The 21,757-nt window shown below is 35.0% G+C and overlaps 3 protein-coding genes and 1 long non-coding RNA gene across 4 annotated transcripts; 3 read left to right on the forward strand and 1 right to left on the reverse strand.

The window, feature by feature from the left end:
• The first annotated feature begins 6,177 nt into the window (after positions 1 to 6,177).
• Positions 6,178 to 20,672, forward strand: LOC124440657. The gene is made up of 3 exons (XR_006946712.1): positions 6,178 to 6,189; positions 18,483 to 19,766; positions 19,886 to 20,672. It is a non-coding gene; the product is annotated as an uncharacterized LOC124440657 (long non-coding RNA).
• LOC124440650 (malonyl-[acyl-carrier protein] O-methyltransferase 1-like) lies at positions 6,856 to 8,144 on the reverse strand. Its single transcript, XM_046991061.1, has one exon. The coding sequence runs from the start codon at positions 7,884 to 7,886 to the stop codon at positions 7,092 to 7,094; it is 795 nt and encodes a 264-aa protein (XP_046847017.1). The 5' UTR covers positions 7,887 to 8,144; the 3' UTR covers positions 6,856 to 7,091.
• LOC124440651 (thiamin pyrophosphokinase 1-like) lies at positions 8,866 to 15,326 on the forward strand. The gene is made up of 8 exons (XM_046991062.1): positions 8,866 to 9,016; positions 9,705 to 9,782; positions 10,014 to 10,080; positions 10,149 to 10,227; positions 10,374 to 10,460; positions 12,527 to 12,673; positions 14,802 to 14,913; positions 15,023 to 15,326. Exons 1-8 carry the CDS (start codon positions 8,965 to 8,967, stop codon positions 15,136 to 15,138), a joined length of 738 nt encoding a protein of 245 aa, XP_046847018.1. The 5' UTR covers positions 8,866 to 8,964; the 3' UTR covers positions 15,139 to 15,326.
• Positions 15,426 to 18,726, forward strand: LOC124440647 (RNA-binding protein 45-like). The gene is made up of 2 exons (XM_046991055.1): positions 15,426 to 15,804; positions 17,221 to 18,726. The coding sequence occupies exons 1-2, from the start codon at positions 15,436 to 15,438 to the stop codon at positions 18,451 to 18,453; spliced, it is 1,602 nt and encodes a 533-aa protein (XP_046847011.1). The 5' UTR covers positions 15,426 to 15,435; the 3' UTR covers positions 18,454 to 18,726.
• Positions 20,673 to 21,757: the final 1,085 nt, after the last annotated feature.

The following is a 21,757-nucleotide window of genomic DNA, read 5'->3' on the forward strand; positions in this document are numbered from 1 at the left end:
ATGAGACAATAATATGTTTAAATTTTCATGCATATTAATGATATAATCATAAGCTACTGTTGAACAAAAATTTCAAGGTAGAAACAAATCTTTGCACATTGTTCAACACACTACTTTTATCTTGGTTTTGAAGTAGTAACCTGTTTACTATAACAATAAATATTTCATTTACAGAAACGCTAAGTAGTACTTTAAAATTGTTTGCATAAATCCAACTTTCCAATCCCATTATAATTGTCTACACTATACAGTCAGTCAAATTGAGCAGGCAAACAGTTTAATAGTTATTTTTATTATACAACATATACCATAGTTCTCATTAATATTGCATGGCACTGCATTCAATTTCAACACAACTCTGTTGTAAACTTTCCCTTCATCTTTTCAAAAAAAACATGAACAAATTATGCCCCATTTTTGGGAGGTAAACTCAATTCAAACCAGGAGAGTTTAGCTTGATGCCTTGATCATGATACAAGATGGATGCAAAACTCGATAAAAAATTGACAGCTTCGAACCGTCTGGCGAGCGATTAAGTGAAGAACAAACAAGACTGGACCAAAATAACTTTAAATTAAAACTTAGTAGTAGAAACACTCTTCAAGTATCGTGTTAAAAACAAAATAGTAAAACTAATACTGTGCTACTTACCGGAGTCATGAAATGTTTCCTTTTCTATCGCTATTTCAGCGTCCGCAAACCACAGAAGTTGGCAATTTAATAAATAAATTTTAAAAAAGTGTTTATGTTAGGAAAATAAAAAGTTTTGATATTTTCTATACTCGCAATTGTGGTGGTCAAATCAGGGTGGGCGACAAAAATTTTATTTCATGAGCCCGCGTCTCTCCGCTGACTTTGACCACCAAAATCCGCCATGTTTTTGACCACGCGGCCGCGCGCTAATAATTTATACTAATTTTGTTGACGTTTCCCCTCCAGTTATTATAGAACTCAATGGCTCCAGCGAATTCGCTGGCTGTGTTGAAACGACACAGCGACACGGCTTTGTAACCGCGCAATCCCGTCGCTGCGCGGTAACGACATAGCGACAGCGACAGTGTGTCTCAGCCTTAAATCTAGAATTTTCGATCTTGTCATCTGCTTTTTATTAATTTTACAATTCTCATGCACGTGCAGTCACACATGGTAACTGCGCATGCAATAGTGCGCTAATAATAATAATTTGTACTGTGTATGCCTATGTGAACCAAGCTTCCTTCTAGCTCTCTTATTGCTGCCACGCATCAGCGTGGCAGCACACTAATCTTGACATGTCTCGGCCCATTCCTCTACTCGACCTATATAGAGGTAAAATCTCGATTTGTGTCTGTCTGTTAACATTTCCGGGGGGGATTTTTACGGAATGAGGGGGGAAGAACAATCACAATAAGGTAGAACCTTTCGGAACTCCTGTCAGTTTCTCTTTGATTTTAAATGTCTGGAATCCGAATAGATATGCGGCCTAAACAACGTTATACAGTAGATACCAAAATCGAGTGATTACCGACATCAATTATATATCTCGTTTGGCGAAAAACACATGAAATGGATTCACCGTGCCGTATTTAGCCAGCTCGGTTCACATATTTTATCTTGCACTCTATGATCGCACGGTGAGAAAAATGTAGTGTAAGCATGTATTTATTTTTGTTCGAGCTTTTATTATTACTTGAAGTATCGGTGTGGATTTAACAAAACGTCAAAAATAATTTAAACGCATGGTGCGAGTTCAACCATGAAATATGAATTATGAATACGATGAAACGTTTGCTCTTTGCGATAACTTTTCATCATTTTATCGCAGTCGCACAGAATCATCGGAAAAAAGGCTCTATCAAAATGTTATAAAGGAAATAATGGAAACAAAACTACAGTTTTATAATATAGTCCGCTTCTACGTTTGTAAACATGCGTTCGATCGATCGTTTGAGTAAACAAAGTATCATACTTTTAATCAAAAAGCAATTTAAAGACTCAAAAGAATCAAAACCATCAAGGCATTTAAAAGAATCAAAAAATTGTTTTCGTTCGAAATGGTAATGAATTTATCTTTAAAATTATTTGAAACGTGAAATGAAATAAGATGTAAAGCACGGGAGCTATTTTTCGCCGGAAATCAACCGTCGACTTTCAGAACGCGTGCCTTTGTTCGCATGTATACCAAATAAGGTATGACACGTTTGAAAGGCCCGTTCACTCGATCCGATTTGTCGGATCCGGTTTTGTCAGATCCTAAAAACGGATCGTGTGAGCACATATAAAGTTAGTCTCCGACAGTCGGATCCGTCAATCTAAAAAAGAGGATAGAAATAGCCTAGAATATAATGACTAGCTAAATTATATATGTTTGAAAAAGACTTGGAAACAAGAAGAAAAGTACGCAATTATATCGATAAATGGACAACACAAATGGCTGCTCTCAAGATTATAAATATCTAAACGTATCTAAATATCAACACAACTATCTGACCGTCTGAACAAGCAATCAAAAGACGGACCCAAAACAATAGGATCTGACAAATCGGAACGTGTAAACAGGCCTTCAGATAGAAAGAAAACTCTACACATGGCGAAATAAACCTTGCCAACGCAAAGCTAAAAGTTAGAGACGCATGTAAAATTTCTTTGTCTATCATTCTAATCACCCAATCATAACGTATGTATGAAACCACCTAGAATGCTGTACACGGAGGTGGCTCCAATGGATGTCACTACGTTCTGAACCCTGCAATTTTTCCAGATAAGGGGTCGGGGCAGCAATCCCCCCTTGCGATAGCAACTTCTAGTATGTAATTTAATACCCTGTAAATATAGGACTATCTGCTTGTATTTGAAGCCTCGTGTGAATTATTATTTATCAAATATATACTCGTGCATGGTTTGGATAAGAGGAAAATACACAAAATTTTATCCTTCTGTTGTTTCATGTAGAGTGATGGACGATTACCGATTACTTGGTATAGATACCGCCCGATACTGAGCCTAATCCGGAAGTAATCGATACTGCGTGATATCGAAAAAGGACTTCGATTACTTTTATTGTCGATTTCAGTTAACTTTTCAAATGGCGGTTGCCAAGTTACTTTCTAATGTTGCCATCTACATTTCCAAATATGGAATATTCGATATGAACTTATCAACTTGAGTTGACAAGTTGTGTACTTGAATACTGAAGTTGTGTACTTGAGTACTGAAGTTGTGTACTTGAATACTGAAGTTGTGTACTTGAGTAATGAAGTTGTGTACTTGAGTACTGAAGTTGTGTACTTGAGTACTGAAGTTGTGAACTTGAATACTGAAGTTGTGTACTTGAGTAATGAAGTTGTGTACTTGAGTACTGAAGTTGTGTACTTGAATAATGAAGTTGTGAACTAAAGTTGCGAAGTACTGGCAAACGCGAAAGGTTTTTGTACCCTGAAGACATTTGGCAATGAATCCGTTCAGTAAGCAAGGAAAAGCTTTACCAATAGAAGTAAGAAATGAAATACTTGAAAGGTGGTTAAATAACGAGCGTTTGACAAACATTTCGAAACAACTAAACCTACCGTATAAGACTATATAAAATATAATAGATCTATGTGTAGACACTGGTTCTATTGCACATCGCCAGAGCGAACGTGATGTTCGAACCGCGCGTACAGATGACGTTATTGCATACACTGAATATCTAAAAATTAATAAACCATCTATTTAGGCAACACCTAGAAAATAACAAAGTTTGCCTTCCAGCAAACATACCTAGCAGGTCATCCATTAGTAGAATTTTGAAAAAAGATCTTGCTTACTCTTACAAGATAATAAGTCAAATTCCTCGAGAGACAGAACGGCCGGACGTTATGAAGAAGTTAGAAGCTTATGAAGCAAATATTTCATTGATTGATTGCAACCGTATGCATTTTTTGATGAGTCGCCTGTAGTTGTTACGAGTTGCAACAGACGTCGAGGGCACAGTATGCAGGGCACAGTATGCAGTATCCAACGTTACTCTTCTAGTGCCACATTTACTGTAAATTTATTACATAATGTAAACGGCGTATCGCATTATAACACTCTTAGAGGGCCATCAAACGGATTAGAATTGCTAAAGCTTTTCCTTGCTTACTGAACAGATTCATTGCCAAATGTCTACAGGGTACAAAGACCTTTCGCGTTTGCTAGTACTTCGCAACTTTAGTTCACAACTTCAGTACTCAAGTACACAACTTGTCAACTCAAGTTGATAAGTTCATATCGAATATTCCATATTTGGAAATGTAGTTGGCAACATTAGAAAGTAACTTGGCAACCGCCATTTGAAAAGTTAACTGAAATCGACAATAATATTGTGAAATTTTATTATCATCCAATTCTGTTATTATTTTTAACCTTAATTGTGACAGAGTATGTTATTTCTAATTTTCTGCTGGTATATCTTGATATTTTACCAATTTATACCAGTACTCTTTCGCATTCTCACCTTCTGGCAATTATTAGAAAGGCAAGAAATTCATTTTGTTGCTTATTACTTTTTCCAAAATGCCACAAAATTTGGAATTGCAATCTCGTACTGTTGAGCACAATTGTTTTTTTAAAGACAAACACGGACAAACAAACAAAATGTCATTTGTCGAAACATAAAACCTTTGAATGACATGTCTGATATGATAAAGGTTACTTACACTGTTCATACTTGAGTGAAACCAGGAAAATTTTTCTTGTTATTCAAAATTAAATTTGACTTCTAAACATTTAAAAACAAAACATCCTCGAGAGCGCAAAGTTAAGTGTATATACAGTAATGTTCAAGTATATACAAGGCCAATCACATAATTCCTTCGTTATCAGTTTACACGTGCATGCAGTTTCTATAAACCTGATTTAAATTGTTTTAATAATCATGGTTTGTGCTGGGGCCGCAGAGAGGTTTGAAAAGTGTGTGTGTGTGGGGATGGCAAAAAGGTGGCAGGATCGGATTGTTGTTCCCAGTATAGCAAAGTTGTTTTTAAAAGTTTTATCAGTAATCATTCAAAATGCAAAATTTGTTTGATTTCGTTTGTAAAGTTTATTATAGTGTGTTCAGTCACTGAGTGCCCTGGCACAGTGCTCAGGCACGGGCACCAATGTGAACACAAAATATTGATGGTGCCTGTGTATAAGTGCCCGAGTCTGGGCACCACGAAAATAGGTAGTACCCAAGTACGGTGTTCTAGCACGGACACCAATGTAAACGACGACACCTGAGTAACGTGTACAGAGAGGCTCGTATTCAACACATGGTTTTAAAACTTGTTTACAATGAAAAACATGAAATTATATATAGACGAAGCTAGTGAGTACTATGTAGTGTGAACGGCTTGCAGATTTTTGCCCGAACCAGGATATCGCGTACTCCGGCGATCAGTCTGAACCATATATGGTCTGAACGAGCTATAATTGATCAATCTAACGTCAACTAAAGAATGAAAATGGAACAAAAGTGAGACATGAAGTACTGTTAAACATCCATACTTATCAAATGTAAGTATTTGCCAAAGCAGATTTTTATACTTTTACACTTTAAAAAGCAAGAGATATTGAAGAAAGGGGAGGGGGCAATGCTCCCTTTCTCCGCGACCCCTGTTGTATCATTTATTTTCTTTCAGGAACTCAGCCACCTGAAGGAGAAAGAAAGATTTATTTATATATTGAAGGCGCGTATAAGTTTATTGTGTATGCACAGTCTGTATTATGCTCATTTATAATTTTAAACCAGTAAAGTTTTGACATTATAATCTTAGGACCAACTGAGAGAGCAGTACAGATTGCCAAACTGGAAATCAAACGAGTGCTTAATGAAGAATTACTTCGTCAGGTAAAATAAATGGTTTAACTGTGCTGTATGATTATTACTATTTATACATTGTTTCAAAGCATTTTTATTTTTTTGTTGTCTTTATTCTACTCGCCATGCAGTCAATTTGTTATGGCGTTTTTTTTGCCTTTCTTAATCACTAAATATTTTTTTCTTCTGCAGAGTGCATATCATGGACCTCAACCAACTGGGCGATATAAAGTTATTTGATAAACTGTCCAATTTATTCTTTACCCTATTTGATTTTAACTTCGTGGAATGTTTAATAGTCATAAAATGTAATAACCAATGTCAAAAGACGGTTAGAACATTCTACGAACAAAATATTAACTACTCCTTTCTGAACTTCAACGCAGAGTGTCGATTTGTTAAAATATTTTACTCTAACTCATTCATTATGTTTTTCCCTATAAAATAATTGATAAATGCTTGAAAATTTTAGCACTCCATTGTTTATTTTTTTACAATAAAACAAAATGATATGAAAATATGGTTTATAGAACAATTAAGATTCGTGTAATACCGAATAATCCGTTTTAAATCATTGAATAAATTCTTAGCGATTCCACGTCTTAAAGATAGGTATCAATCAAATCAATCATCTTGCACTGATGAGCTCACGGGTTCTCGTGCCACCCCACACCCCTAAATTTACGTCTCTCGTTTTAGTAGTTTTCGGACGAGAACTTTTCTTGGAAGGAAATTATTGGGAATTAGACTAACTATAAGAAATTCGGATATTCCAGATTCCAATAATTGGAAGTGTTGATTGTTATTTGAAATTTTAGAAACTTTTGATGGTGGAATATCTTCAGGCAGATATATTACCTTTATATGTAAAATGGACAGTCGACCTGCAAAGTTTTTTTACAAATAAGAACATTGTCTGGAACATATAATTTTTCCAATTTTTTTGTTCTTAAATATTCAAGGTAGTTTCAAATACCTTTGCTTCTAACATTTTGTTTTTTATTTGTTTTATAGGGCACAACGTTTTTTTCTACTCCTGATCAAGATCATACAGATTTTACCAAAGGTATTCATCATGTAATTTCTCATTGTGATGATCAGGTATGATACATACGTACGTGTAGAAACAACTATAGTTTCATCTAGTGTGAGTAGATTTTAAGTATATTTACTTCTTTGTTTTAAAGCTATCTACATATTTAGTTTTAATAACAGAAATATATTAGAAAAAGGCAAGTGTAAGATTTGATTTAGGTTGCATCGTTTTGTTGTTTAATTCCTCAATAGCACATCAAGATTCATCTGGTTTGGTCGCTATAATTTCATATCCCGAACCAAGAATGGAGATTGTCCCGTCTTTATTCTCGAAATTCTGTGCAAATTTTTCTATCTTCTCAGGTAAGAAGTTTTGTTTGTCGATGTAGGCTGAAGCACAGAACCAGGTCAAGTAGTAATCCAGCGATTTAAACTTATACGGATAATCAACATACAGGCTAGATTTTATTTCGAAGCCATTTTGTTGCAGCATTCCTTCTGCATCTTGTTTCTTCAAAAGCTTCAATGGTGCACGACCTGACTTCATATCAACATCCGCAACTAACTGTTGTGTGCAAATAGCAATTTCCAACATTTTATCTGAGCTTAAAATGGCTAATTTTCCTCCAGGTCTTAAAGATAGGTATGCAGTCTTTAAGAAAGCTGTCTTTTCACTTTCGTTCATCCAGTGGAAGACTCCAGAACAGAACACGTAGTCATAAAATTCTTCATTAGCACGAGGAAATTTAGACGAGCTATCGCCATGAAAGAAAATAATGTTTGTTCGACCAGGAAGGTGCTTTTCCATTGCAACTTCAATACGATACTTGTCAGGATCAAAACCAACACATAAACCATCTTCCTTCACTGTGTCAGCTATATAAGCTGTGATTTCTCCAGTACCACAACCGACATCAAGAACTTTATCTTCAAGCGCAATGCCTAATTTTTCTAGAATTTTTTTCCCGATCTTAACTTGGGCATCATTATATTCTGAGTAAGTTTCAGCTATTCCTTTATAGTTGAGCTGTTTCTGTAGACATGATGCCATTTTGTTCCCTAAATTTGCGTTGACTTTCAACAACGATCAACAAGCAACAGTGTACAGTATTTAACAATTAAATATAGGTATTGTATTTTAGACTGCTAGAATTCGTGCACTCGCGCATGGTACACCATGGCACATTGATATGATGAATGTGATAGCACTGATAGGAAAATTGAATAATAATAACCATTTTACAATTTGTCCTTATTATTATTACATCGCGCCGCACTAATTTACAATTCAATTTAGAATTTTCGATCTTGTCACTTGCTTTTTATTAATTTTACAATTCTCATGCACGTGCAGTCACGCGTGATAACTGCGCATGCAATAGTGCGCTAATAATAATAATTTCACTAGTAAGTACTGTCTATGCTTATGTGAACGAAACAGACCAAATTTCCTAATAGCTGCCTTTATATGTAGTTTAATACCCTGTAAATATAGAAGCTTATCTTTGAAGCCTCATGTGAATTATTATTTATCTAAATATGCGAAACAACATTAAAAAACCCTTCTAATTTCTACTTTATTGTCTTGATGGCTCTTTTAAACGTCTTATGTATGTCGACTGCCAAGGAGCTTTATATTATCATATACTATTATATACCACAACAAATTGGACAGGAAAACTCAAGATCAGGATGATTACTGGAACTCTGAGATTCCAGATTCCAGTCTGTGGTTCCTGAAATAAAAGATGTGAGGAAACCTTTTAGAGAACACGAGAGCTGATCAGTGCAAGCCCGAGACCGACGGTCTTTTATAAAGTAACAATAGTGCGCTGTGCGAAACAGACAAATTTCAAATTAACGTTTAATTTTTCCTCCAAAAGTATTCATGATTGATTTGCAAATTCTCTTCTACTGATTGATTGATTTGATCGGTTTGCACTGTGATGCAACCACCCACCATCTGGCTATTGACCAATCACCGCACGCGTTTTATTGTGTTTATTTCATAATATGTTTGAAATTATGAATTATATAATGTTTTGTCACAGTGTAGATGGTCATTAGAGGTTATTTGTCTGGTGAAATGTCTTCATGTGTGGCAATTGAATTGAGAGGGAAATTGAATTATGGAGAATGATGTAAAGTGTTGGGCGCCCTTAGACTATCTTACACAAGCAAGTATGAATAATGAAATTATACTTACTGTTATGATTTGAGCGAATGTCTATTTTCGGGAGTTTTGAATTAATTGAATTCTAGGACTGAATTGAGAAAATTAAAACTATTTACTGTTGTCTACAGATTATTTCAATTGTTTGCAGATGTTAATTAAATCAAACACAAGCGAACACAAATAAGTACTAAACAGTTTGAGTGTACTCGGTGAATTTTTCCTTTGTAACTTATTACTAGTCTCAAGATTTGTATGTGGTTGAATGAATATGTTCCAGCTTTCAACATCAAGCTAGAAACTAGTTACATGTCATGCCTTATACTTGTTTACTAAAAACCATAATGGGCAAAGTTGATTTTTGCTATTTTCCTTGAGATTCTGTGGATGCAGTTTCTTACGTCATTCGTGGTGAATTTTACTCGTTTACTACAAAATTGCGTGATATTTTTACCATTATGAGTTTTACAAATTGTATAATGACTTATGCTGCAAGATTGGTAATTTATGATAATTATCTAGAAATCATGGAAGTCAGCTTAGCTGTCATTTTAATATATTCCACTCCTTGCTCCACATTTTCAATCTGCATTAGAGAATTGGAAATCTTTCATATAAGTTGCACTTGCATCATCATATATAAATATTTGTTTCATTTACATACTTTTTAAGTTATATTTTTTGTTGATTAATTAGAAAAAGATATTTGTCTGCTAATACTGAACAGACCTTTGGACAACAGTTATGAAAAATTGACAAAACTTTGGAGCATTGGTAAACCTTGAATTCAACTTAAATATTGTCGTAAAAATCATTACTCAATTAATGATGAATCTAATTGTTTTGTGTAAACATATTTCTTGTATGCATACATATCAAACTTGAATGAATTGGAATGAAAATGTGTTATGTTCACAGAATAAACAATTGTCATCATACTTGTTCTTCAAAAACTCTATAGATGTATAGATTTCTCCACCACTAAATTGTTTCCTTCATTTGTAGCTTCAGTGAGAATATGTGTAGATGGTGGTGCAAATGAATTTTACAAAGTTTGCAAAGAACATCAAACGTACTGTCTTTATACGTACATTGTCTTGTCAACGAGCTACGTATACTAATTTTCTGTCATATTTTTAGTCTTAAGTGGACACCAACTTATATCACAGGGGATTTTGATTCCATTAAGCCAGATGTTATGGAGTATTACAAAAATAAGGTAAATATATTACCTATACATTATCTGCAAGGTTTTTTTACAATTGTTGTTATTAAATATGTGATGTATTTTAAATACTTGTGCTATTAAAAGTCAGGCATTAAATTCTTTTGCTTCAAACATTTGTTTTTTTGTTTGTTTTATAGGGTACTGCATTTGTTTCTACTCCTGATCAAGATCACACAGATTTTACAAAAGCCATTCGTCATGTTATTTCTCATTGTGATGATCAGGTATGATACATACATGTATAAACAATTATAAATTAGTTTCTTTATTTCTTTGTTATCTATATATTTAGTTTTAATTTCAGAAATATAGTAGAAAAAGGCAGTTTTGTTTGTCAATGTAGGCTGAAGCACAGAACCAGGTCAAGTAGTAATCCAGCGATTTAAACTGATATGGATAATCAACATACAGGCTAGATTTTATTACGAAGCCATTTTGTTGCAGCATTCCTTCTGCATCTTGTTTCTTCAAAAGCTTCAATGGTGCACGACCTGACTTCATATCAACATCCGCAACTAACTGTTGTGTGCAAATAGCAATTTCCAACATTTTATCTGAGCTTACAATGGCTAATTTTCCTCCAGGTCTTAAAGATAGGTATGCAGTCTTTAAGAAAGCTGTCTTTTCACTTTCGTTCATCCAGTGGAAGACTCCAGAACAGAACACGTAGTCATAAAATTCTTCATTAGCACGAGGAAATTTAGACGAGCTATCGCCATGAAAGAAAATAATGTTTGTTCGACCAGGAAGAAGCTTTTCCATTGCAACTTCAATACGATACTTTTCAGGATCAAAACCAACACATAAACCATCTTCCTTTACTATGTCAGCTATACAAGCTGTGTATTCTCCAGTACCACAACCGATATCAAGAGCTTTATCTCCAAGCGCAATGTCTAATTATTCTAGAATTCTTTCTCTAAACATAAATTGAACATCGTTATATTCTGAGTACGCTCTAGCTATTTCTTTGTAGTTGAGCTGTTTCTGCAGACAAGATGCCATCTCTTTCCTTAGTTAATGTGCGTTGATTTTTAAAAAAGTACTCTCTAGTTCAGCCTGGGGCGCATTCAGCTATTCACCGTTCACCGATCCAGCCAACAATCCGAGACGGTGACGCAGTTGTCTGTGGAGGAAGGTCAACATACATATTGCACTGGCGTTCTAAACAAAAAACTTAAAACTTTTTGGCTATCCACAACGTGTTTTCATTTATCAAACATAAATGGTAACAATTGAGCATTTCCACTCTGCACTATTAGTATTGATGACGGGATTTTTGCAAATTCCATGATGAAAAACAGTGTTGGGTTTTTTAAAAAATTTCCTGTTACGAAAATGAACAATTTGTTTTTTGGGCTCGTTGGTAAAAATTTTCTTATACTTAAGTAATTTTATAGATCATGTTTTTACTTTTAAAAAAACTTTTCCAGTAATATTTATACTTTTTTATTAGAGTAAAATTTTCAGACGATGTGTTTATTTGTACTTAAGTATAAATTGAGGAGTTACTTAAGTACGATATAGCAGTACTTTGCTAAATACTGCTGATCTAGAGGATGGTGAGATTGTGGAGTTAGGAAATGGGAAGATCGTAGAAGGGGGGAATCAGAGAATTGGGAGATTGAGAAATGGGGGAATCTTGGAATATGGGGATCGTAAATGAGGGAATCATTTAATTGAGGAATTTGAAAATCAGTTTTTGCTATAATGGTTCGCTAAAGTTTTTTTTAAGGTTGTTATAAATATATTTTGTTTTGGTTCCTTAGATCGAGGGTTAATCGGGCATTTGAGAATCTATGTGGTACAGAGTTAGAGAAAAAATAATAAACATTTGCCTGATAATTATTTTAATCACCTTTCTAGAAACATGTGCTTTTTTGGTTAAAATTATGAGTTTGTTACTCGTCCGTTATTTGAAATTTAATGCTATTTGTCTGTTTGACAACAGTTGTCTTCACCTGTCTGTTGTCCATCTTTAATTTTAGAATAGAACACATTTACACTGCCCAGTTTTCTCGCCGTTTCATGTCGTTCGTAATCCTCAGGAGAAAAAAATGACAAAAAACGTCTCGAACAATATGGCTACGAAAAGCTTATGACTGATCATGATTTGGGAATGGCAAAATTAAAACTGTTCCTCAAGCAATACGTATTTTGATACGCGCAAATGACCATAGGCATAAGGCATTTGTCTTCACATTCTTCTTAGACATATTTTACGCTACGTAAAAAACGCTTAAAGCAAGTCTTCGCTTTGCAAATTTTTTCAACCTTATTATTTGTTTAGGTATCAGCAGTTGTTGTACTGGCCGAGTTCTCAGGGCTTCTTGATCAAACTATGGCCAATGTCAATACGTTGTATGAAGCTGCAAAGATTACACAAAAAGATGTTATTCTTTTGGCTAGTGATTGCTTAGCATTCCTTCTCCAACCAGTAAGTTAATGAAGCATCGAAATGTTTTTCATTCGACTGTCGATTCAACTTGAACTTTACCGATATATACTTACCACCTAAAATACCCTGATATTTCGGGTGAGTTATTTGGTCTGTGAAAATTAAGCTTCATCATACATAAAACTTTTCTTCAAAAAGTTACTGTTTATTTAATTGTTATAGTGTTTAATAGCGAGTGACTTGTCAGGCATGAAACGCAGAGAAACGGGCGGATTCGCATATACAATAAAATATATACAGTGCTGTAGAAGTGGGGAGGCGCTTGGGAGAGGAGCCCCCCTTCTACTTTTGAAATGTATATATGTATATATGTATATACAATCAATCCCCTGAAGAGTGAGCAATCACGAAACAGGCTTGTCGGGATGAATCTGTAGTTTTCGTGATTTTTTCAGCATCACTACATATATGTACAATCAATCAATACAAAGTTTGCGGCGCGCGGTCTGTTACGATGGAATGGGGAGAGTTATCGTATTAGCTAGCTAAGCGATTTTCCGGGCCGCCTATGGGTAGGGTGGTTTCTTACAACGAAATGCATACTACATGCCTTTATGTAATAAATTGGACGGCTGCCTTTATGCGATCAAATAAACTCCTTTCAATCCGAAAAGTGTACTGTTTAATCCCAAAATTACTCGAGAAGTGAAGTTACTTTCTAGAATGAATCATAAAAATATTGTAAGGTGAAAAGAAATTTACTATCCAAAATGAATTAAAATTTATGACATAAGGGGTTCAATTCAGACGATACAAATGGCTTGGCTTATTAAATGCTATCTTTGTAAAACTATTATTAAAAAGTAGATAATCCCTTTTTACAATGAAGCCCATGGGTGCTTTCGTTCATGATGAGAGAGTTACATTGTATAAAGAGGCTCTCGTTCATCACAAGAGAGTCATTAGAAAGTTACATTGTAAAAGATAACAACTAAAAAACGTATAAACATGCTTAGAGTTTGTTTAAATTTAAAGTCAAAAAGGCAGAAATTGTTTGAACCTTTGCAGTATCCTTGGACGTTCTAGTTCCTTTTTGAGAGGAATTCTTGTAAAGAAAAAGACAAATTTTGAAAACAAAAGTCCAGTTTTCGGTCCATGCCTCCTGTTGCCCCGAGATAGTTGAGGACTAGAGCGTCGCATTTTAATTAAGGGAACCAGATAATCTTTGTTTGCATGAAGCCCACGGATGGGTTGCTCATGATACACGAGAAACAGTAAATGTGAGAGTTAAATCAGAAAGATATAAACCAATAAAAATTGTATAAAACATGTTTAAGGTTGTCTTAAATTATCAGTGTCAGAAAAGGGCACAGTGTCAGCAGAAGGTAATTGCTTTGTTTATTTTATGGGAAGAACTCTTGTAAACAAAAACATAAAATTCAAAAGCAAAAAAACCCGTTTTCGGGCCATGCTTCCCGATACCTTCTTAAGCCACTGCATACTATATCGCACCCAGCTTCCACTGCTAGTTGACATCGGAAAATGGTTTTTATTCACTCTTACACCTTCTGCCTTAATAATTAGTCGTACTGGATTTCTAAAATAAGATTTACAAATGCCCCAAGAACATCTTCTTTCTATTTTACTGCCACTATTCTATAAATATAATACTATATCCGACCATTTGATATTTTGATTTTGCGAATTTTATAATTTGATCTCGTATTTTGGCACGTGTGTTTACCGTCGGAAAGGTGGATAGAGTGAGGATATGTGTACGATGTGGTACAAATGAGTACAAAACGTTGTGGGATACTTAAAAAAGTTTTAGTGGGATGAAACTGCCTTGGATATTGAGTGTTGGTGTGATTTCCGGAGGCTTTCATGGAATAATAAAAATTCAGGGATGTAGGGTGAAGAAGAAATAATAGTGAAGTCGTGAAAGGAAGCTGTGTGTGATGTATTAATATGGGATAAGATGATGATGGGATAATATGGGCCCATGCTTAAAATAATTTTCAGCTCTGTTTTGAAAATTTTCTCCAAATACATCCTAAACCTCACAGGAGTAGATGAAAGAGGGATGTACCAAGGCATTGTAAAAAAAATAAGTGGGGTTTGTATGTAAATTCTTTTAATTTGCTTAGGCGTCAAAAATCTTTTTTAGGGTAAACATCGAATTGATTTGAATGATGGATATAAGGAATTGAAATGTGGCTTGTTACCAATTGGCGTCAAGTGTGACAAAGTCAAAACTGATGGATTGAAATGGAATCTGAGTAAGTCAAAAATACTGTGAAGAAAATTTCACAGTAACTGTTATTTGTCGATACATTGGTATCAACGGTGTTTGTTCTTCAAGGTATTTGTTTTTTTATCGAATTTTAGGTAATGATCCTTTACAGTTTGGTGAATTGGTTAGTACTTCTAATGCATTTGATGGCAGTGGTGTCGTCAATATCGAATGTAGTCATCCCCTTGTATGGACCATGGAAGTACAATGATAATAAAGACGAGTGAACACTGTGGAGTACGTTAAGATTTTACGCTGAAAGTATGGCTTATAATAAGTCAAAACTAGCAAACTTGATTCAAGATAATACAATCTTTGCATCGGCTAACCAAAACAGGAATTAGTAAACTATTTTCTAGTTGCGTGTCGCCGTGTGCCAATTACAAATTTAGAATTTTATGCTGGGCAATTTTTTTTAACACGAATCGTTTCCCGCCTTGCAGGTCACTCGCTATTGTTGTAATCTTAAACTGTTGGCATTGGCAACGCTGGCTACTTGTCATTGTAAATGTTTACCTTCGAGCATGCGCAATATCAAAAACTTTTAGCAGGTTTTTTTTTCACCGCCAGAATATTCAAAATGGCGTTTGAAAGTCACTCATCTAACTCGAGTAATTCACAAGCTGGCGGCATTGACATTGATAATCCACCATTTTCCCGAGTTTTTGTGGTTTGCTCGCGAAGTTTAACTGCAGAGGCAGTAGAAGAAGCATTTTCAGCGTACGGAAGTATCGAAAACGTGCGAATGGTCAAAGACAAAATTACGAAGGAAAACAAAGGAATTTGTTTTGTGAAGTTCAGCAAAGCGTCATCAGCTGCATTTGCTATTGAATATTTAGATGGTAAGGCCATTGGAAATGAGGCTAAACCGATCAAGGTAGGACACTCTGTGTTGCAACAATTTTGGCCTGTTTCGTAAAACAATTGTTCATGCTATTTAACTAATTTAAGATAATTTTGAGAGCAAAGAGAAGGACTTAAGACCTAGGCAGTGGGCAACAAGCCAGCAACATTGGACATACACAAAATTACAGAAATTGTTTAAACAGTTTAAGAATGTTAAACTACTTATGTATGTCCACGTACATATTTCTGAACTATTAAAATTACATATTTTAAAATATTCAAACAGGGGAAGCATAATGGGGGGACCAAGGAAGCATGTGGGAAATGCCCGAAACAATCATTTAGGGTTGGTCTTCCTCCTATAATTTCCTAAAGTCCTCAAGTTATTTTATCTTATATCTTACTGCTGTTTCATAGAATACAATTTCAAATATTAACTGTTGAAAGCATAACCCTTGTCATTTGCAAGGTTGGATACAAATCATAACAAAGATGTCCAAAACAAACTTCAGTTTATTTTGACTAAAATTGTGTACTTTTGCATTTGCTCATTTTTCATCCAACATCCAATGCCTCGTTCAAAATTATTGTTGTTTCAGTAATTTAACCACACTAGCATCTTGAAGATGGATGTCCTTTATTTTTGAGATACCATGTCTATTGTCTAATCTTTCCCATTATAATTTTTCTTGTCAATTGAATTTCATTGCATTTCATGATTGTTGCTGTGCTGTACAACAACATGCTGGAAGGAATTAAGCAGGTAGAAAAAGCTTATGTACTATTTTCTCTCATGGGAGAAACACATGTGTGCTATGGAAAAGCTTTTCCATTTGCGTTCATGTTATAGATGGATTAATAAAAAAAGAAACATTTCTTGAAATTTTATGTGTGTAGTAGCAAACATTAAATTGTTATGTTGGGCATTAATCATACTAAGTACACATTTCCACCTGGCCAATTATCAGCTACAAGTTAATGTTCTTTCAAATCATATTTCATTTGAAAACTTCATTTTCTTGTGATATAACATTTTTACTCTTGAACAAAACTAGTGCAAACCAAAAAATAGTTTTTTTTAAAAGCTTTGTATTGGTCACATTTAGCATTACCTTGCTCAAATGTAATTGCATTATGTTTGAGTTTAACTTTTGAATGATATTTAACAATTTAATACAACTGACTATTGAATTCATCAATTAATGGATTCATTAATTCATCAATCAATCAATTAATCAGTTCATTGATTAATCAATTCATCAATTAATCAATTCATATTGAGAGGTGCAGTTTACAATTATAGAGAATAAGTTCATCCAAAATCCTTCATGTTCTGGTTTTTTCACCAAACTGGTCTCATGTTGGTAGTTTTAATTTTTTATGCATCGAAGCATATTTACCAAGCTTCAATATTTCATATTAAAGACCATTGATTTTTTTCCTTAAGGCTATGATTGCACAATCAAGAACACCAGGCAAGCAACACGAAGTGCAGAATGACTCAGACCTTAGTCGTATTTTCGTTGTTGTACCAAAAACATTTACGGAGGATGAACTACGTGCAAAGTTTGCTGATTACAATGACAGTATCGAGTATTGTCAGATTTTAAAAGATCGTGACACGAGAGAACCCAAAGGTGTTGCTTATGTAAAATTCAAGAAACCATCGACAGCTGCATTGGCGATCGAAACATGTGATCGATCTTTAAAGGCTGTGATTGCAGAACCCAAGTCATCGAAGTTGAAACAGCAAAAAATGGAAAAGGAGAAGAATGTTATGTCTGCGTTTGCGGCAGCTATGCAGGGAATACCAGTGAATCCTTTCATGGAGCAACAAGCATTGAACTTCCACGATGCAAAAAACACAAGTAGCAATACTTCTCTTGTTGCTGCTCAGGCTACTGTGTCTGAAGGAATTGCTTCAACATTAACAAACAAGCGTCTTTTTGTTGTCGTATCACCGTCGGTAACCCATGATCAAGTCTCATCTCTCTTTGATCTTGTGCCTGGAATGGAGTACTGTGATCTTAAACGTGATCACAACACGCATGAATCACGTGGTATTGCATATGTCATGTATACTTCGGTGGGTTCTGCAATCTATGCCAAAGAAAAACTGAATGGTTTTGAATATCCTCCTGGTTCAAGACTTGTTGTAAAATTTGCTGAAGAAAATACAAGTCATCAAAATGGTAACAAGAGCAATACAAACCAAGGCAATGAGCTTTCCTTCCTTGGGGTGAACCCAGCTAGCCAGAGTTTTGTCAATCCTATGACAAACATGATGTCAATCCCTTTCAATGCTGGCCAATCACAGATGCACCAGCCACTTGCTGCAACATCTTCAAGCACCAATCCTTCGTATTCAACAGCTGCACTACCAGATCGCCAATCACTTGCAGAGCCGAATTCTCAAGTTGCTGCTCGTCTCTTTATAGTATGCCAACCTGTTGCTCCTCCAGAGCATATATTGAAAGATGTGTTTTGTCGTTACGGCAACCTGATTGATATCTGGATGGTTAGTGATCGTAATTTTGGTTATGCCAAGTTTGCAAATAAAGATTCAGCCAATGCAGCTATCGCTGGTTTAAATGGCCAGGAGGTTCTAGGAATGAAAATGAAGGTACTTCATGCTGATCCACCAAAAAACGAAAGTTCCAGAAAACGGCCACGTGTTTGAGATGATTGCATAAAGTTGCTATTTGAAAGACTTGTTTCACATATTGGTGTTTTTGCGTGCTATCGGTTTGGTCGTCATAAGGTATTGATTCAATGTTATGAAAGTAATCTTAGCTCCATTTCATTAAATCGTTCTTGGACATGTTTTGTTTTTAACGATGGACAGTTGGACATTATTGCTGTTTTAAACTGAGGTTTTACGATCAGTCGACTACTAACATTATTTGACGAAACTTGTACTCTTCTAACATGATTAAAAACAATCAATACAGTAGCTGGTTTTATCTCATTGCCTTTTTATTTACATTTGGTGCGACGATTGTTTGTTAAAGACCTTCTCTTTGTAACTTTTTCTATGACTTCAATGTACGTAGACGTGACTTTAATGTGTGCTGATCATAAAGATTTTATAAAGTGTTGAGTGTTTTAACTGCCTGATATATAACTATGGTTACGATAAATGCTGTTTAAAATAAATGTTTTACTGTTTTACGTAAGTAGACACTTCGTATTTCGACATATTTCGTAGAAGAAATATTATTTCTTTCAATAAAACGTGCACATACACAAATCCTTTAAAAAGGGCATGTAATAAATATTTCAACTATTTTCCTAATGAATCAATACGTGGTGATTGTGGATGTTTTCCATTTGACGTTACGCCAATGCTGGGACGCCGATCATGTCAACATAACGCAACTATGACAGTAAACATGAAATGGAAGTTATTTACACGACTTTGTAGATGGATAAAGTTGGAACGAACGTAGAAAACTATAGCACAGCACATCGACAACATTATTTACATTGGTAGTATTTTATCACCATGCAGGTTTGTCGGACTTCACGTTCACACTATTTGGTATGACGTTTCCAAGAACTATTGTTTTTTGTCAGTTTAGTCCTGGTAAACTATAAATGGGAATTACCATTGTATTATATGACGTCATTATTGTGTAACTTCTGAAACCTTAATTGTGGAGGGGGTTACATGTGGTAACGTTGATTTCTTTTAGCTGTTACTCTAGAAGGATAAGTTCAGTGTTTTTTACTTAAGAAATAATCTTTATTATACTTTCATGTTAATTTTAATGACTTGTTGCAGGAAATATTTACAGTTATTAGAAAGCCGAAGTTTTAAACCATTCAGGAAGTACCAGCAACTTGGCGACACCTGGAGCTGTTCAAATTTTTAGCTATCTTCAAAAGGACTCAACTACAAGAATATCTTGGGAATGATTATCATTGTAAAAAACCATTTGAACTTACGTATTGAATTTGAAAAGATTCGTATTACATTGGTCATGTCCTAAAGTAAGTTGATAGTTGATTGTGAAAATTGAAAAGTTCCAACAAAGGGCTAAAACTGGCTGTACTAGTTAGTGTAAAGATTAATTTGGTTTAGCGAACCCACAGTGTTTTTCCTATTTTAGTTGTATCGAGAAGACTTCGACAATGTTGGCCTCGGCCGGGATGATTTTCCAAGTTTGCTTGAAGAAAATTCACAGCATCACCTCTTCATGAGAGTGAGGACAACTAGTATGGCTCAAATATAAATAGTATAGACTAAAAGCATGACAATGGAGAGTTGCAAAATGTATTGTCGAGTTGATCAAACCTCTACAGAAATACCTCAAGTTTGAATTGTTTATCAAGCCTAGTTCTTATTCATCGCAAAACGTGGGCGATAGAACTTCTACGACTTAGCGAGCGCTTACGATTAATGAGAATGCATTAAAAATTGTGTTTCGGATTTTTTGTGACGGTCGCTGAACATCGGCGTCACGATCATTGCCGAGTGCTACTTGCTTAAAATATCTTTTTGAACGACAATCAGTTGAGTCGGGCAACTTTGGCGACAACTTTTACTATAAACATTTCAAGCTGAACAGAAATCGTTAACTTTAGATTAAATGGGGCCATTTTTACTTGATATGAATATCAAAGCGATATCATCGGTATGCAAGCGATATTGGCTTGTATATCATCGCCGATTTATTAGAACCTTTCGTGCGCTGGCCATCACCTACCATCGGCTATAAACATCACCGATTCTAGCGATGCTTTGTGATAAATGACAACTAGGCCTAATGTACTTATAAAACTTCACGCAAATTATTGAAACCGATGTTTCAAATTTTTTGATGAAGATTATGTTTTAAATATTGCTTCTATTAGAAATGAAATAAAGACCTTAGCGTCGTTAACAAATAGTCCTAACTCAGATGACGCAGACATTCTTATAGGTCATTTATTTATAGAAATGTGGAATATTAGCCATTAGTGGCATAGGCGTTTGAAACCAATTTGAATTTAAGGAGTGGAGTGGGAGCTAAAGTGGAGTGGGGGCTAAAGTCGACGAGTAGTTGACTTGACCCTTATTCATTTAAGTATTAGGAGGCTCTGTGACTTTTAAATATGCTAGACCGGAGTCCTGTACTAACGTAGCACATGGAGCAAGTTGTGAAATCTTTATTATTTAGTTATACATCATCACTATACACATTACATCTTGTACAATTAATTCGACAAGCAAGTATTATAATCAAAATATTACACAACACGAAGAATTTAACGATTGGTGGTCCTTATTGCAAGCTTTACGTATTCTAGTATTATGTTTACGCGACTAAGACGATCTGTCTGAGTTTTATTCTTTTGTGTTTTGAACGTTCTTACCCTCGAAAGAGTTAAGAATGGGACTATGTCGGTGGCACTCTTAAATGGGTGTAAAGAAGTTTATGACATTTAGCCCATGATTAGCGGTGAGAATACTGCTATCTGAACTGAGTATAAATGGTGAGCTTCGGATACAGAGAAGCTGATGCGAGCAATCTCTGCCTTCCTTGAAAAATGAAATATTAAAATTCATGAAACGTCTAAGTTGTGAACGAAGCATCATTTATCAACGATCGAGGATTATTTTTATGATAGTTGACTTCATCGCTATTTGCCAAGTACTAACATGATCTTTTTATGTGGTTCGACTGATTTTTGAGCATTCAACTGAAATGCTCTCCAATCTTTGATATGGCGTGTAAAAGTAGAATATCAATACACCGATGTTTTAGCATGTAGCACGCAGTAACATGTTATAGCATGTTGTAACATGTAGTAACATGTTGTAGCACGTAGTAACATTTTGTAGTACGTAGTAACATGTTTAGCATGTTGTTGTATGTAGTAACATGTTGTAACATGTAGTAACATGTTGTTGTATGTAGTAACATGTTGTAGCATGTAGTAACATGTTCTAACATGTTGTAGCATGTTGTAACATGTAGTAACATGTAGCACGTAGTAAC

Source organism: Xenia sp. Carnegie-2017, unplaced genomic scaffold (assembly GCF_021976095.1).
Source record: "Xenia sp. Carnegie-2017 unplaced genomic scaffold, XeniaSp_v1 HiC_scaffold_2, whole genome shotgun sequence".
NCBI classification, from domain to species: Eukaryota; Metazoa; Cnidaria; class Anthozoa; order Malacalcyonacea; family Xeniidae; genus Xenia; species Xenia sp. Carnegie-2017.